A 15,282-nucleotide genomic window follows, 5' to 3' on the forward strand; every position below is an offset into this window, starting at 1 on the left:
ATCAGAAAACATGTAACTTATAAATTGTTAACTTTAGAATTTTTTGTTACTTTCCAGAAAATATCCCCTTCCCCAGAACCAAATATTAGCTTTGGATTTAGGTGAGCCTTTACTATCCTCATTTCTTCCTCCCATTGTAATTGTTATCAATGGGTTACCCTTCCTAAATTGTACTGATGTATGAAATCCTCTGCCAGGGCTCCTGGGTGGCTCAGTCGTTAAGCGTCTGCCTTCGGTTAAGGTCATGATCCCAGGGTCCTGGGATCGAGCCCCACATCGGGCTCCCTGCTCCGCGGGAAGCCTGTTTCTCCCTCTCCCACTCCCCCTGCTTGTGTTCCCTCTCTCGCTGTGTCTCTTTCTGTCAAGTAAATAAATAAACTTTAAAAAATAAAATAAAAAACTAAAATCCTCTGCTGATGTTATAAAGCAACTGGCATAAGAAGTCAACTAAAATAAAAGCATGGCTGATAGAAGAGACACAAAAAAATGCACAATAGTTACTCAAAAAATTTTTTTACACAATTGCTATTTTAAAAAATGTTTTAAAATTATAAATACATGTTTAAAAAATTCAAATATACAGAATGAACAGCTGCACAGTTGAATATGGAAGCCACTAGCTGCACGTCCATTGCTCCATTACCACCACAGGGCTAGGGGCTGGCACACTCTGAGTGCACACACAGCGTCCGCACAGAAGGCCCGTCGGACAGTTCACTGGTTATTGCTCTATAGTAACCATAATTAAGCACTAGTATATAAATGGCTGATTATTATAAAAGTTCTGTATACATTCTGGATACAAGTACTTTATCAGACATAATTTTCAAAAACTCTCCCATTCTGTGGGTTGTCTTTTCACTTTCTTGACGGTGTTCTTTAAAACATGAAAGTTCATTCTGAGCAAGTCCAATTTATTTTTTTTGTTGCTTGTGCATTTGGTGTTGTATGTAAGAAACCATTGCTTGGTCCAAGGTCACAAAGACTTGCTTGTATGTTCTCTTGTCAGTTTTATAGCTGTAGCTCTTACATTTAGGTAGGTGATCCATCTTGGGCTGAAATCTGTGAGGAGGGGAATCCTTTAGCATGTGGCTTTACAGTTGTCCTAGGACTATTTGTTGAAAAGATTACTCTTATTGAATGCTTTGGCAGTCTTGTCAAATATCAATTGATCATAAACATTATAGGCTTATTTCTGGATTCTCGGTTATATTTTATATTCCCTTAATCCATGTTTCTCTATGCTAGTATCACTATCTTGGTTACTGTAGCTTTGTAGTTAAGTTTTGCAATTGGTTAAGTGTGAGTCTTCCAACTTTGTTCTTTTTCAAGATTATTTTGGCTTTTGTATTTTCCATGTGAATTTTATCAGTTTGTATTTCTGTATGAATTTTATCAGTTGGTCAATTTTTGCAAACAAGCCAGCTGGGATTTTGACAGGAACTGCAGGAACCCTGTGGAGCAATTTGGGGAGCATTTTCATTTTAACAATGTAAAGTCTTCCAATCCATGAACAAAAATGTATTTGTTTATTTAGGTCTTAATTTCTTTCAACAATGTTGCATAGTTTTTATTCATCTTGATGCTATTGTAAATAGAATTTTTAAAAATCTCAATTTCAGAACATTCACTGCTGACAGAAATAAAGCTGATCTTTGTATACTGATCTTGTATCTATCCTGTAGCCTGGTGAACTCATTTAGTTTTTAAATGAATTTCTTAGAATTTTCTATCTACTAAGATTATGCCATCTGTGAATACATAGTTTTACTTCTTTTCCAGTATGGTTGACTTTTCTTTCTTTTCCTTGCCTAATTGCCCTGGCTAGAAACTCAAGTACAATGTTGAATAAAAGGGGTGAGAGTGAACATCCTTGTCTTGTTCCTGATTTTGGGGACAAGGACATTCAGCATTCAGTCTGTTGCCAATAATGATGTTGAGGGTGGACTTTTTGTAGATGCTCTTTATCATATTGAGGAATTTCCATTTTATTCCTAGTTTGTTAGGTATTTTTATCATGAAAGGGTGCAGAATTTTATCAAATGTTCTGCAACTGTTAAGACAATTAAATTGTCCTTTAAATTGTCCTAAATTTTGTCCTTTATGAACATGGGACAATTGATTCTCATTATTTATGAGTCTGTATTTATGAATTTACCAATTTATTTGTAAAATTTGTTTGTAATCCCCAAATCAAAACTGTCACCATGGGGGTGCCTGGGTGGGTCAGTTGTTAAGTGCCTGCCTTCGGCTCAGGTCATGATCCCAGGGTCCTGGGATGGAGCCCCGCATTGGGCTCCCTGCTCCGGGGGAAGCCTGCTTCTCCCTCTCCCACTCCCCCTGCTTGTGTTCCCTCTCTCGCTGTGTCTGTCAAATAAATAAAATCTTAAAAAAAAAAACCCCAAAACTGTCACCACTTTTATGATCATTCATAGATATGTGCAGACCCACGAAAATTTTGAGTTTCCCCATATGCATCTTCCCAGTGGGGGTGAACAAGACAATGCTTCTGCCTTCCTGTTTCAGCCCCCACCCCCAGACATGACCAGAAGATGGGGGGGGGGTGCGGAGGCAGGGCTGTGTAAGCTTTGGCTCTGGGAGCAGTCGGACAGGTATGAATCCCAATTCTGGCAGTAATTAGTGGGGTGGCGTGGCCTCAGAAAGGTCACTTAACGTTTCTGAACCTCATTTTCTCTTTTGTAAAATAAAACAGTATACCAGGATAAATTTTCAGGATTTAAGATTATAATCTATTTGAGATATGAATACACACACATTTCCCCCAGGAGCAATGGCTCTGCATTCACTAGTTCAGTATTCATAGTGACTTCCTAGACTATAACTACTGTGAATAATGAGAATCGTTTGCAGATGACATTGATTTTTGGATGTTAAACAAACCTTGCATTCCTGGGACAAATCTTACTTGGTCATGGTATATAATCCTTTTTTTGCTAGTTGCTAGACTAGCAAATCCTTAGTTGCTAGACTCAGTTTGCTAGTATTTTGTTGATGGCTTTTGAGTCTCTTCATAACAGATACTGATCTTTTTTTTTCTTGTGATGTCTTCACCTGGTTTTGTATCAGGGTAATACTGGCTTCATAAAATGAGTTGGGAAGTGTTCTCTCTCCTTCCATTTTTGAGGAGAGTTTGCAAAGGACTGGTGCTAATTCTTTAAATGTTTGGTAGAATAGAGCAGTGAAGCCATTTGGGCCTGGTATTTCCTTTGCAGAACGTTTTAAAATTACTAATTCAATATTTTTGTTATTGGCAGTTGCCTTTTTAACTTGCTTTAGGTAGGACAAAAGGTGGTAAGATTATCTCTTAAGGCCAGTAAAATTCATTAAGAAAATGTTATCAAGGAAGACATATCCAGTGTTTGTAAGATTCAGTCACCAGCTGCCAAGATCATCCAGTAGCAGAGTTATCCTGCTGTCTTGCTCTAACAGAGACAAATATTTCATCACCTCTCCATGTGCCTTCATGACCTTAGGAACAAGAAACTTCAGCCTGTTCTACATAAGATTTATATACAAACATCTTAACTGACACTCACAGTAAAGTCCTATAATCACAAATTAAAGTTTGTACATTTCTAGATTATATACAGACATGCATATTTACATATTATCTTTAAATCTATCTACAAACATAATACCTATCTCAGAACCTGTCGGGATGGCAGTGTGTAGTGGAATAAACACTGGAACAGAAATCTGGAGGTCTCAGTTCTGGGGCCAGCTCTAACGTAAACAAGATGCCTCAATCTGTTTCTCCCACTGATGAAACTAGGTTAAGCCTGATGATCACCAAGGTTTTTTTTCCTGATTCTAAAAATACAAGTGACTTACAATGCCATTCCCATTGTACTTACTTCAGGGTGCTCAAAATGAAAATATTTTTGCTATAAACATATACACATCCATCCTTCATTCTTACAGAACAAATCAACCAATTCACCAACTCTTAAAAGAGAACAAGGAGGAAGTCTGTGGGTAATATAATTCCAACACCTCAAGGTCCTGGGTTTGCCAGGAAATACCATTACTAAACTTCTCTCTGTACAAATACGTGTATTTGCTTTTTCATAATGCCTCTCTTCATGTCAGTGCTGTTGCATACGAGGCTTCTAGAAATTACAATAACTTCCAAAAACAAGGTCACTTTTCAGAAATCCGGAGCCCCTCAGAGAGACTGAATGGCATGTCATCAGTTGTCTCCACCGGCACGTTGCTCCTACCAAACTGGCATGGATAATGGTGGGTGTGGTGACTTGAAATAAATGCATCTGCCATCCGGCTGCAGTGACAGCCATCTGACGGCAAGACGTTACTGGAGTTACCAAGATGCGAATGGTAAACACCGTGGAATGAGTCTTGAGTTGAGTGGTAATGGCCGGCTCCCGCTGAGGTGGATGCCGAGCTCTGGTAAGGGCCATTACACATAATACAAGTTTGGAAGCAAGTCTTCCTGCCCAAACCTCGGTGAATGTCCAGTTTGGCAATGAGGGGTTTCCCAACATTCACCTCCTGCTTCTCCTCTACGGTATCTTCCAATCCTGAGTACTGATATGACAGGCAGACTGTGAAGATCAGATGTTCCTGAAAAGGAAAAGAATTATTTTTATCAACTGTGAAAGCATATCAATCTTAGAGTAATACTGACAAATACAAATACACACGTGATCACAAAACAACACACACTCTCACTCCCCTTTCCCAGGTTCCAAATCCTCAAGGCTCGTTTACACCTTCCCCACACGAAGAAAGGCCAGCTATAATCACCTTCCCTTTCCCTCATCCAGTACTTAAAGTTCCTGCTACTGACAGTAGCCAGAATCACAGAGATCTTGTACTGTATTCCAGATGAACAGTTTAAAGGCATTTTCCAAGTAGTGGGGTTTGGGAAAATTACCCTTCCCTATTAGTGGAGATGGAGAATGATCCTTTAATGAAAAAACCTGGCTTTAGACCTAGGCCAAAAGTTTAGCTGTTTTATTTTTTTTAATTTTTTTATTTTATTTTATTTTTTTTTAGAAGATTTTATTTATTTGACAGAGGGAGACACAGCCAGAGAAGGAACACAAGCAGAAGGAGTGGGAGAGGGAGAATCAGACTCCCGCTGAGCAGGGAGCCCGATGTGGGGCTCGATCCCAGGACCCTGGGACCATGACCTGAGCCGAAGGCAGACGCTTAACGACTGAGCCACCCAGGTGCCCCAAAGTTTAGCTGTTTTAAAAAACATGAAATAATAATACACAATCCTAGGTGGAGAAGTATAACTGAATCACATCACAGGGTTATTTCAAAGACAAAGGAGTAACAGCTAAGATTAGCTGTAAACAGGGTGACAATAGTCTGTTTTTTGTTCCTTAACTAGGAAATGATTATTTGAAGGTGCGAAGGTATTTAAAAGCAGACTATGCTCCTTATCTCTAACTTTTCAACAATATGGAGAGTAATCACATGTGCTCTCACACAAAAATCCTCAGGCCATTACCAGGGACAGAAGAGAGTATGACAAGGGTCACTGATAAGACTGTGTATCACTTATCTCTACTTCAATTTAATACCCAATGAAGCAGTTCATCTATAAACTAATACAACTGTCACATGCCAAAATGCATTTTCACTTTCATAAAGTCAGTAGTTAATAAACAGGAAAAGCATTAACCTTTAATTTTTGCAGTGAACTGAGCCTGGTGTAGAGGCAATGCTTGGGAAGATCCTTAGATACTAAATAGCTGCCAGTTTCTTCAGGCGTCCCTTTATTTGCATCTTTTGGATCAATATCTAAGTCCTGTGAAAATCAGTGGATGTTATTAATGCAATCAATTAAAGTCATAACATTGTCTATGATAGTAAAATATCTTAACAGGTATTGTCCTCTTATGAATTTTGGCCTCAATAGGTAAGCCCTTAGACAGGACTAAAGAAATAATAAAAACAACATTTTAGAGTGTAACAGGAATTCCAAATTCTGCACAGATACACTTAAAAAGTTAGCTCTGCAAGGTTAGTTACTTTCAAACTACCCCCACAAACACTTCTTAATCCTCTCAAGCTTCCTTTTAAGTTCCAGCCCCGTTAGACTGTGACCCCTGGATTCTCTCCCTGCTCACTCATTACTTTTGGGAAGGTGCAGGCGGATTTATATGATTCATATATTTAAAAAGAATAAATGGACATGTACAGGCAGTCCTTCCCTTTTCCTTCTCTAAGAGCCAACCCCTGGGTAAGAGCGGGAGATGTGTTCTGAAAGTCTGAGAGAAGGCCTCAAGCTCTACCCTGCCCAATGCCCAGGAGGCCCCTCTGAGTCCAGCGCTGTTATGGCTGGTAGACAGACCTGTCTAATTCTGGGGTTCAGTGCTGGACCATCTGCTCTCATACTAAACAATGTCTTCCATGAAGTCTTTATCAGCAGCAAAGGTGATGTTCTGGATTTGTCTCACTCCTTGCTTACTTCTCAATTTACTACACTCAATGTAGGAAAGAGGGGTATATTATTGGCTTCTTTAGGCCAACATGAAATAAATATCATACCTTAATTTACGGAAAAAGAGAACTAAATTTCTATGCTTCCAATATACTACCATGTTACTGCTTAATATTCGATATCCTACTTAGGGTAAAGGAAATTAAAGGCTTCTTTCCTGGGTGAACTTTAGACATTCCTAAATTTGATAAATTTAAGGTATTTTAGGGATTAATTTTTAAATATTTTGACCATTGTTACTAAAATACAAATATTTATATAAATGGAAGATAGAGGTATTCATATTTCCTTTAAATTTACCATCAACTTTTAAGTTTCCAAATGTTTAGTGTTTAGTAAGTGAGGCTACACTGTGCTATTTTGGATAAAAGAAGAAAGGGGCTTCTTACAAGAGGAAAATCAGTGACGTAGGCGTCGCACGTCAGCACGTCCGGTGGCTTGTGGACTATGCTCGTGTAGATTACCATGACGTTGGAGAACTCGGCAGCAAACCCCAGCTGAATCTGAACACCGCACTGGAATTTAAGACACATACTTTCTGGGAGTTCTGAAAAAGAACAAAAAGAACAACTTACAAATAATCCCTTGAGGAGCGCTTTGGTAAGTTTTCTGTTAAGCAACAGACAATTGTTCTTTATGGGGGAAAACAACAGTGAGAGCTTTTGCTTTCGCTTAAAAATGTTCTATAACTAACACATTGTTCAAAGGCACACACACACACACACGCATGCACGCATGCATGCATACACTTAAAGAAAAAGTCCCATATTCTGCTGGTCAAGCAAATAAAAATCTTTCATTTACTATTTCCTTCCAGTTCTCGTCCCTCTGCATATGTAATTTTTACAGTGGTAATCAAAAGTACCCATATAATTGTAGATAAATTTTCACTGTTGCCTCAATCTTCATGAAAATAGTTTTTAATAAAGCATAATGTCACTGAGTATTTGTTACTCTGAACAATTCCACTACTCTTGAATATCTATAGTATTTCTGGGTTTTATTATTTTTCTATTATAGTCAGTATTTCTTATACATATGTACTTAATGCTTAAAGATTATTAGATATAGCTGCTCGATGGTGCCTCACACATGTGACATTCTCCATTTACATAGAATATAGATTTCACCATAACATTTCCAAAATGAAGTAATATTAATTTTCAAAGTGTTTACCTAGTTGATGGGATTAAAAAGGAAAAACTACACTATCATAATTTTAATTTTATTTTCTCTAATTACTACTTAAGCTTACCATTTTCTATATTTATTTCTTAAATTAATATATTCTCAATTGTGTAGGCTGAATTTGCATCCTTTGATGATTAACTGAGGGAGTTTTTTTGTTTTTTTTTTAAGATTTTATTTATTTATTTGACAGAGAGAGACAGTGAGAGAGGGAACACAAGCAGGGGGAGTGGGAGAGGGAGAAGCAGGCTTCCCGCTGAGCAAGGAGCCCGATGTGGGACTGGATCATGACCTGAGCTGAAGGCAGACACTTAACCATCTGAACCACCCAGGTACCCCTAACTGAGGGAGTCGTAATGTTTTTCCTTTTACCATTTTGCATGAGCTCTTTAACATAAAAAATGCCAAATCTGTTACCAAAAAAAGTGCTCTCTTTCCAAACTACTCCACATCTCTAGAGCCTGTTTGCCTTTGGTAAGGTGACATTTACCCATATCTAAAAGATAAGAAATAAGTATTATCTTAAGACCACAATGTTTTCATTATGTTTTAAATATTTAGGCCACAAACTCTTCTGCAAATGCGGTTATGTTCTGAGTATCACTCATTCACTCCACTCACTCACCAACTATTTTATTGAACACCTACTATGTGCCAGGCATGGTTCAAAGTAATGAGCAAACAGAAAAATATTGGACCAGCCCACGTCTAAAGTTTTTTTTTTTTAATTTGAAGATCTAATTGGCTTTATTAGGCAATTCATGAATTGGGCAGCATCTCATCCACCAAGTAAAGAGATGCTCCCTTAGTTTCATTTCATAAAAGGTTTTTTTTACTATTGATCTTTACCACCATGATTTTGTTACACTTGTTGTTTAGAGATTTTTTAAAGGAAAAGAATCAATTTCAATTATTTATCCAATTATCTGGAAGGCAAGACAATATATTTATGGCATTTTATATTTTAATGTGCTTTAACATATTTAACCAAAAATATATTTTAGAGAACAGACTATTATGAAAAGAAAGACATTATATAGAAGTTCACCAAATACAATTTTCAATCATCTACAATAAGGGATTTACAGATATTTGGGACTCACAGAAAATCCAAAATCTTCATTTCAGTCAATAATTTAAACTTACCTTTTCACTAAATCACATAGAATTACCAAAGGTAATTAAGTTATAGATATGATTTCCACCTCACCTTCTCTTTTCTTGCTCACCGACTCACTTATTCAAGAGTTGAAAAGAGAGAATACTCAGTAATACTGATGAGCATATAGTATTTACTGACCAGCATGCTTGTCTCTTTACATGTGTGATTGCATTCAATACCAACAACCCTCCCAAGTATTATTTCTTGTCCACATTTATATATAACATGTTTATCAAGTGGTAGAGACAGGATCAGAACCCAGGCCTGTCTGATTTTTCAAATAGCATACTTCCAACAGCTCACAATATAATAAAATCTAAGGGAATGTATATTAGATAAGTTGTTTAGTTTTGGGTTTCCCCACCAGGCTAAAATGTTTTCACTACAAAATTGAGAGGAAAACTATCCAGGAGGAAAAAAACTTCCTTCATGATTTAATACAGCATGTTATAGAAAAACCCCATTAAGAACCAGGCTTCACCGTACCATGTGCTTTGGCCCACTGCAGATTCCGTACCAGAGACTCCGCAGAATACGCTGTTCCCTGAATTGGGTCAGTAAGTGCTCTCTTTTCAGACAAGCTACTCCGAATCTCTAGAGCCTGTTTGCCTTTGGTAAGGTGACATTTACCCATATCTAAAAAATAAGAAGTAAGTATTAAGACCACAATCTTTTCATGTTTTAAATACTTAAGTCAAGAACTCTCCTGCAAATCCAGTTATGTTCTCAGTATCACTCACTCACTCAACAACTATTTTACTAACACGTTCTATTATGTGCCAGGCAAGGTTCAAAGTAATGAACAGAGAAAAATATTGGGCCAGGCCACTTCTAAAGACCCCTCTTTTAGCTTTTATCTTCTATAATTCTATTATCACATCCCTAATATTCTAAGCCTTAAAATTCACAAAGAACTGAAAATATACTTTTTATTTTTTAAGATTTTCATTTATTTGAGAGAGAGAGAGAGAACAAGCGGGGGTGGGGAAGGGAGAGAGAAAGAAGCAGGAAGCCCGACATGGGGCTCGATCCCAGGACCCGGAGATCATGACCTGAGCCAAAGGCACTTAACCAACCGAGCCACCCCAGGCGCCCCTGAAAGTATATTTCTTTACTGAAAGAGTAGCCATGACAATTTTATGTCTACACTCTGTTGAGAAATACATGTATCTAGTAAACAAATGACTACTTATCTATGAAAAAGGTAAGATTTCATGCCATCTTTATCTCAGATATTTTTATTTTAAGAAAGGAAATAATGTGTTATAAACATTGATATGGCTAAAGCACCACCACTCCTCTCCCCCGACTCAAAATAACCACTATCCAATGTAGTATATATATTCCCATGCATATTTTAATTTTCACTCAGGCACAGGCACTGGCAAGTAGTGTATGCTAATGTTTTAGGTTTGGTTTTTTTTTTTTAAGATTTTGTTTATTTGCGAGAGAGAGCAATAGAGAGCATGGGCTGGGGAGGAGAGGGAGAAGCAGGCTCCCCGCCGAGCAGGGAGCCTGATGAGGGGTTTGATTGCAGGACCCTGGAAACATGACCCGAGCTGAAGGCAGACGCTTAACTAACTGAGCCACCCAGGCGCCCCCTAATGTTTTAGGTTTTGAACTTAACAAAAATGTTACGCTACATGCATGCTCTGTAATGTGTTTTCATTCAACATGTTTTAGGCAAAGACTTGTGACTATTGATAAATGTCAATTTAAATTTACAAAGCCATATATATATATATTCTTTCATATGAACAAATTACAGTTTCTCTTACTTCTGTATATATTATTATTAATAAATAAAGTTATAAAGTAATAATATCTGGTCTTTGGTATGTAGTTACTAATATCCGGAAAAAAAAAGAGGTAAAACTAAGATTCTTAAATAGAAGAATCTATTCTTAAATAGAAGCCAAATATAAAAACCAGATAAAAGCAGAACTTTTCCGGTTGAAGCAGGATGGTGGGGGGAGGTCAAAGCTCTGGCTGTCTATGTTAAATGGGAAAGTGGTTAAGTCAGGTGATCCAGCTAAAAGATCTACACTGATAAAAACATGAAAATAAACAGTGACTCACAGCTCTTAGTGAAACACTCGCATACCTTATACTCCACCTGCCATCTTTGGAACACCCATGAAACTCCATTTCTCATGGGCTGGTTTGCAAAAGGATTGTCTTTTGGCATGGCTTTTAAAATGGCATTTCAAAAGATACCTGGCAGTCTATCGGGATAATAGGATATGTACTTGTTTGGCACCTGACAGGAGCATAACATCATCCCGAGAAGGAAAGAGAACAGAAGGAAATGGAAGACATGATGTTAGCCCTCTAGGGTCATGTCCTGAAAGCAGAATTTAAAAACCATTAAGTCCATCAAGAAACAAATGAACCCAGCCTTTTCCGCCCGAGTCTCAAAATTTCTTCAAAGTTGGATCTGTCTGATCCTGGGAGAGGCTGCTCTCTGGACAAGGTTTTCTGCAAACAAGCTGACAGGGCCACACCAGGCACGAGGCACAGAGCTGAGGATGAAGCTTTACTGATTTCAGCCTTGCCTGGGACCAGCCTTGCAGCTCGAGTCATGCTGTACTGATGGCACAAAGCTCAGTCACCAGGGAGACAAGGAGGAAGGAATGAAACAGGAGTGCTGTGGAACGTTCTAGAAAAAACTGTTTTATAAAAATAAATACTAACTCCAAACCTGCACAATAACAGTAGGAATAAAATAATTACCAGAGAACCCTGAGTAACTTTCTCTTTTTTATTTTACCTTCTGCAACTTCATCCAGTAACACAGTAATTTTCTTGTCTTCTAATAATCTATCTTTTAAAAATTTCATGAAAATTCCATTTGCCAACCCAGAATGCTGGATTTCAAAAGCTTCTGCTCCTTGACACCTTAAACACAGCAAAAAGACAGAAATTTTTAAAAAAGTAAACACTTGCCACATGGAGCTTGTGTAAATACTGATGAGCCTCATCTGCTTCTCTGCCTCTTGCATGACACCCTCATTACAGAGCTGATCTTTAAGCAGGAACTAAATGCTCTGGGGCTTAGTAAAAAGAAGATGCCAAGACATGAGGAGCTAAAGTCAATTATTTAACTCATTTATCATTTCAAGAATATCAAGGATGAAAATTTATGCCTACATTTCTATGGATCTATCTAGGCTTCTAATCTATAATCAAAAAGAAGTCATCGAAAAATGAAGGTATCTCGAACAGGAATGTAAAACTTCCTTACGTGGCATATCCAAACACAATATTGGCAGTGACTTTTAGCGCATCCAAGATTGGGATGGTGTCATCATAGTCATTTCTATTTAAAAGGGAGGAGGAAGAAGGGCAGATACAAATGTGAAAAAAGTTAAACAGCATTTTAAAGAGAGCTTAAGTAATAATACAATGGAAAATCTGGTAACACCATTCTATTATACATAATTTAAGATTATAGATTCAAAATTCCTTTATCAAATCAGGTACATATTTGCTCCAAATAATCTAGAGTTCCTCTGCTGTTGAGCCAGCAGACAGTCACACCATCTTTTCTCTGGTTAGCTTTAAAACTGGAGTTATATCTGAACTCTAGCACTGGTTTCTGATCGGTAAATGCTGAGCAAGCACAAAACTGTATTTCTGAGAGGAATAATCACTGGTTCTGTTTCTTAGTAACCCAGTGACAAACAGCTGGGATCCAAACCTTCAAACACCTGGTCTGGCTACAGTTTCTGTATCTGCGAGACCAGGACTTACAGAGGCCCCACCTCTATGGGTGCTGTTTCTGTCAATTCCTGGAGAAATAACTGCAGTGATGACTAGAGACATCTACAGGCATTCTGAAGAGTTGAACCTTCTGGAGTATGAATAAATACCCATGCCCTTTAGTTCCTCACTTTTGTTCTATAACAAATAGGAAAAAGGTTAAAGTAATTAACTACATATAGAGAAAATCTATTTCCTTCTAGTTTCCTTGTTGGTCAGTTTCAATCTCACAATTTTACAAACTCACAAGCTTAAGTGCTTCTTAGCATTCCTAGGTTTGCCTTAGATTTCACTGTCAAGGCTGATATTTACCTAACTCCGATGAGCTTTGTTTAACAAAGATGAGGCAGTTTACCTTTTCCTACACATGTCCAACAAGAACACATTAAGTCCAGTTTCTTTTTCTTGCATCAATTTCAGTATATTTTGTACACATAGACAGTTTTCAGACCTATATGGATTTGGAGCATCAACAGGGACCATAAAGCTGTTGCCAAAGTTTTCATAACCATGCCCTGCATAATATAATAATCCTGGAAAGGAAAAAAAAGGAGGTAAAAATTAATTCTAAATTGTACTCTGAACGTGCGTGTAGCACTCTTTAGAAAAAAAAAACAGACTTTGTTTTCTTCAAATTAATGCAAGCTTATTTAAGAGATACCCAATTATAAAAACAATGTTAACTAAATTTGAAGACAACAGTCTTCAAATACTGTATTTTTTTTTAAGATTTTATTTATTTATTTGACAAGGTGAGAGAGGGAACACAAGCAGGGGGAGTGGGAGAGGGAGAAGCAGGCTTCCCGCGGAGCAGGGAGCCCAATGCGGGGCTCGATCCCAGGACCCTGGGACCGTGACCTGAGCCGAAGGCAGACGCTTAACGACTGAGCCACCCAGGTGCCCCCAAGTACTGTATTTTAAACCAACACTGAGATGCTGTCCTAAACTGTATTTTAATTCATAAAAATAATACACTTGTAACCAATGGTGTCACATGGAATGCAGTTTTATCTCATGATATATAACGAAGAAAAAGGCTAAAGACTTCTTCATGTGTCTCCTCCATGAGACCAGGAGCTCTCCCAGGGTAGGGACGGTATTATCTTTATCTGTGTATTCCTGGCACACAGCAGGAGCTTAGTTAAGTTTTTAACGATGAACAAATAAACACAATTCAGATGAGTAGCAATGGCAATATCCACTATAAGAAATTCCACAGGCATTTCCACACAACGTTAGTAAGGGCTATAAAAATATAAATGTAGCTTCTTTTTTTTTTTAATTTTTATTTATTTTAGAGAGAGGGACACAGCGAGAGAGGGAACACAAGCAGGGAGAGTGGGAGAGGGAGAAGCAGGCTTCCCAAGGAGCAGGGAGCCCGATGCGGGGCTCGATCCCAGGACCCTGGGATCATGACCTGAGCCAAAGGCAGACGCTTAATGACTGAGCCACCCAGGCGCCCCTAAATGTAGCTTTTTCTAAGCAGAGAAGAGAAATCTAATTTCATGGATTATTTTTTTTGTTATGAGATATAAATATCATTAATTTTCCATCTAGAGTCTCTTGAATTAATAATCTAAAATTTGGGTTTCTTTTAGTATTCCATAAATGAGTCATTATTTCTTTACTGAGAAATGATACTATAAAAACTGCACCAAACAACTCTGAAGATTTTCTTGAAGTTTGTTTTGGCTGTATGAAAACTCCCCCAGAATATCAGTATGGGCTTCCTTATAAAAATATTTGATAGAAATACTTGTGAAGACATATTCCCCTGGGCATGCAATCTCTAGGGCCCACTAACATTGCTTTCTCAGAATTCTGGATATGATGACTTCTTTCTATGGTATTCTAACGTTGACAGTAAAAAGGCGTTAGGGAACAACAGAAAAGCTAATCCTTTGTATCCATAGTCCCTATTCCTAGCAAAGAATGGGGCTCTGAACACTAAAACAACGTGCTTCATTTGGTCCTAGCGGGCCGGACCCCGGTCTACTTTTCTTGGAACTCCTACTAAAATGAGAAACATGGTTCTTTCATATGTAACATTTCAAGTAAAAAATGACAAAATGGGTGCATTCATTTATTCAGTGTGGGTTTATTTTATCTCATCTGTGCCCTGAATGAAATCATGTAGGCATTGAAAGAAATGAAAAAGAAAAGAAAGACAAAGTTCCTGCCCCAAGGAGCTTGCAACTCATTCAGTCCTGCTCATGTTGTTAAAGAACAAAGAAAGTCAGCACATAATGAAATACCATAAATTATGTGATTAAGGAAACCCAGTCCGATAGGAATAGGGTGCAGAGAGGAATCAGTGTGAGGTGAAGCAGCAGTGGGTGGCCTTGAGAGCCTGGGTGCAATCTAGAAAGGCAGAGAAAGAGTAAGGTTCATGAGAGGCAGGGAGAGCAGAAACAAGGTGAGGACCAAGAATGGCAGCTCATAGAAAGGAGACCAGCTGGGCAAGGAATCCAATTATCACTGTAAATGGAAGTGAGAGTGCACTGATAGGGAGCATTTTGAAAATCATGACACAGCAAGTAGATATAATACACTAAGCAATGGAGATCAAGTAAGTGAAAAGAAAACCTGAAGAATGAGGGAAAATATTTGCAAAGCATGAATCTAAAAGGATAACCCGTGTCTAGAATACATAAAAAACTCTTCAATTTGACCA

The 15,282-nt window shown here is 38.0% G+C and overlaps 1 protein-coding gene across 1 annotated transcript in view; it reads right to left on the reverse strand.

Moving 5' to 3' along the window:
- Positions 1-497: 497 nt before the first annotated feature.
- Positions 498-15,282, reverse strand: part of MALT1 (MALT1 paracaspase) — a 59,462-nt gene continuing 44,677 nt past the window's right edge. The window contains exons 10-16 of the mRNA XM_028102874.2: positions 12,964-13,141; positions 12,091-12,165; positions 11,617-11,744; positions 9,333-9,482; positions 6,886-7,043; positions 5,675-5,800; positions 498-4,602 (exon numbers count right to left, since the gene is read on the reverse strand). Coding sequence (XP_027958675.1) covers positions 4,162-4,602; positions 5,675-5,800; positions 6,886-7,043; positions 9,333-9,482; positions 11,617-11,744; positions 12,091-12,165; positions 12,964-13,141 — 1,256 coding nt within the window. The 3' untranslated portion in view covers positions 498-4,161. The remainder of the gene's footprint in view (positions 4,603-5,674; positions 5,801-6,885; positions 7,044-9,332; positions 9,483-11,616; positions 11,745-12,090; positions 12,166-12,963; positions 13,142-15,282) is intronic.

This window comes from Eumetopias jubatus, unplaced genomic scaffold (genome assembly GCF_037043125.1).
Source record: "Eumetopias jubatus isolate StellerSeaLion01/CBP00866 unplaced genomic scaffold, mEumJub1_p1.0 scaffold_16, whole genome shotgun sequence".
NCBI classification, from domain to species: domain Eukaryota; kingdom Metazoa; phylum Chordata; class Mammalia; order Carnivora; family Otariidae; genus Eumetopias; species Eumetopias jubatus.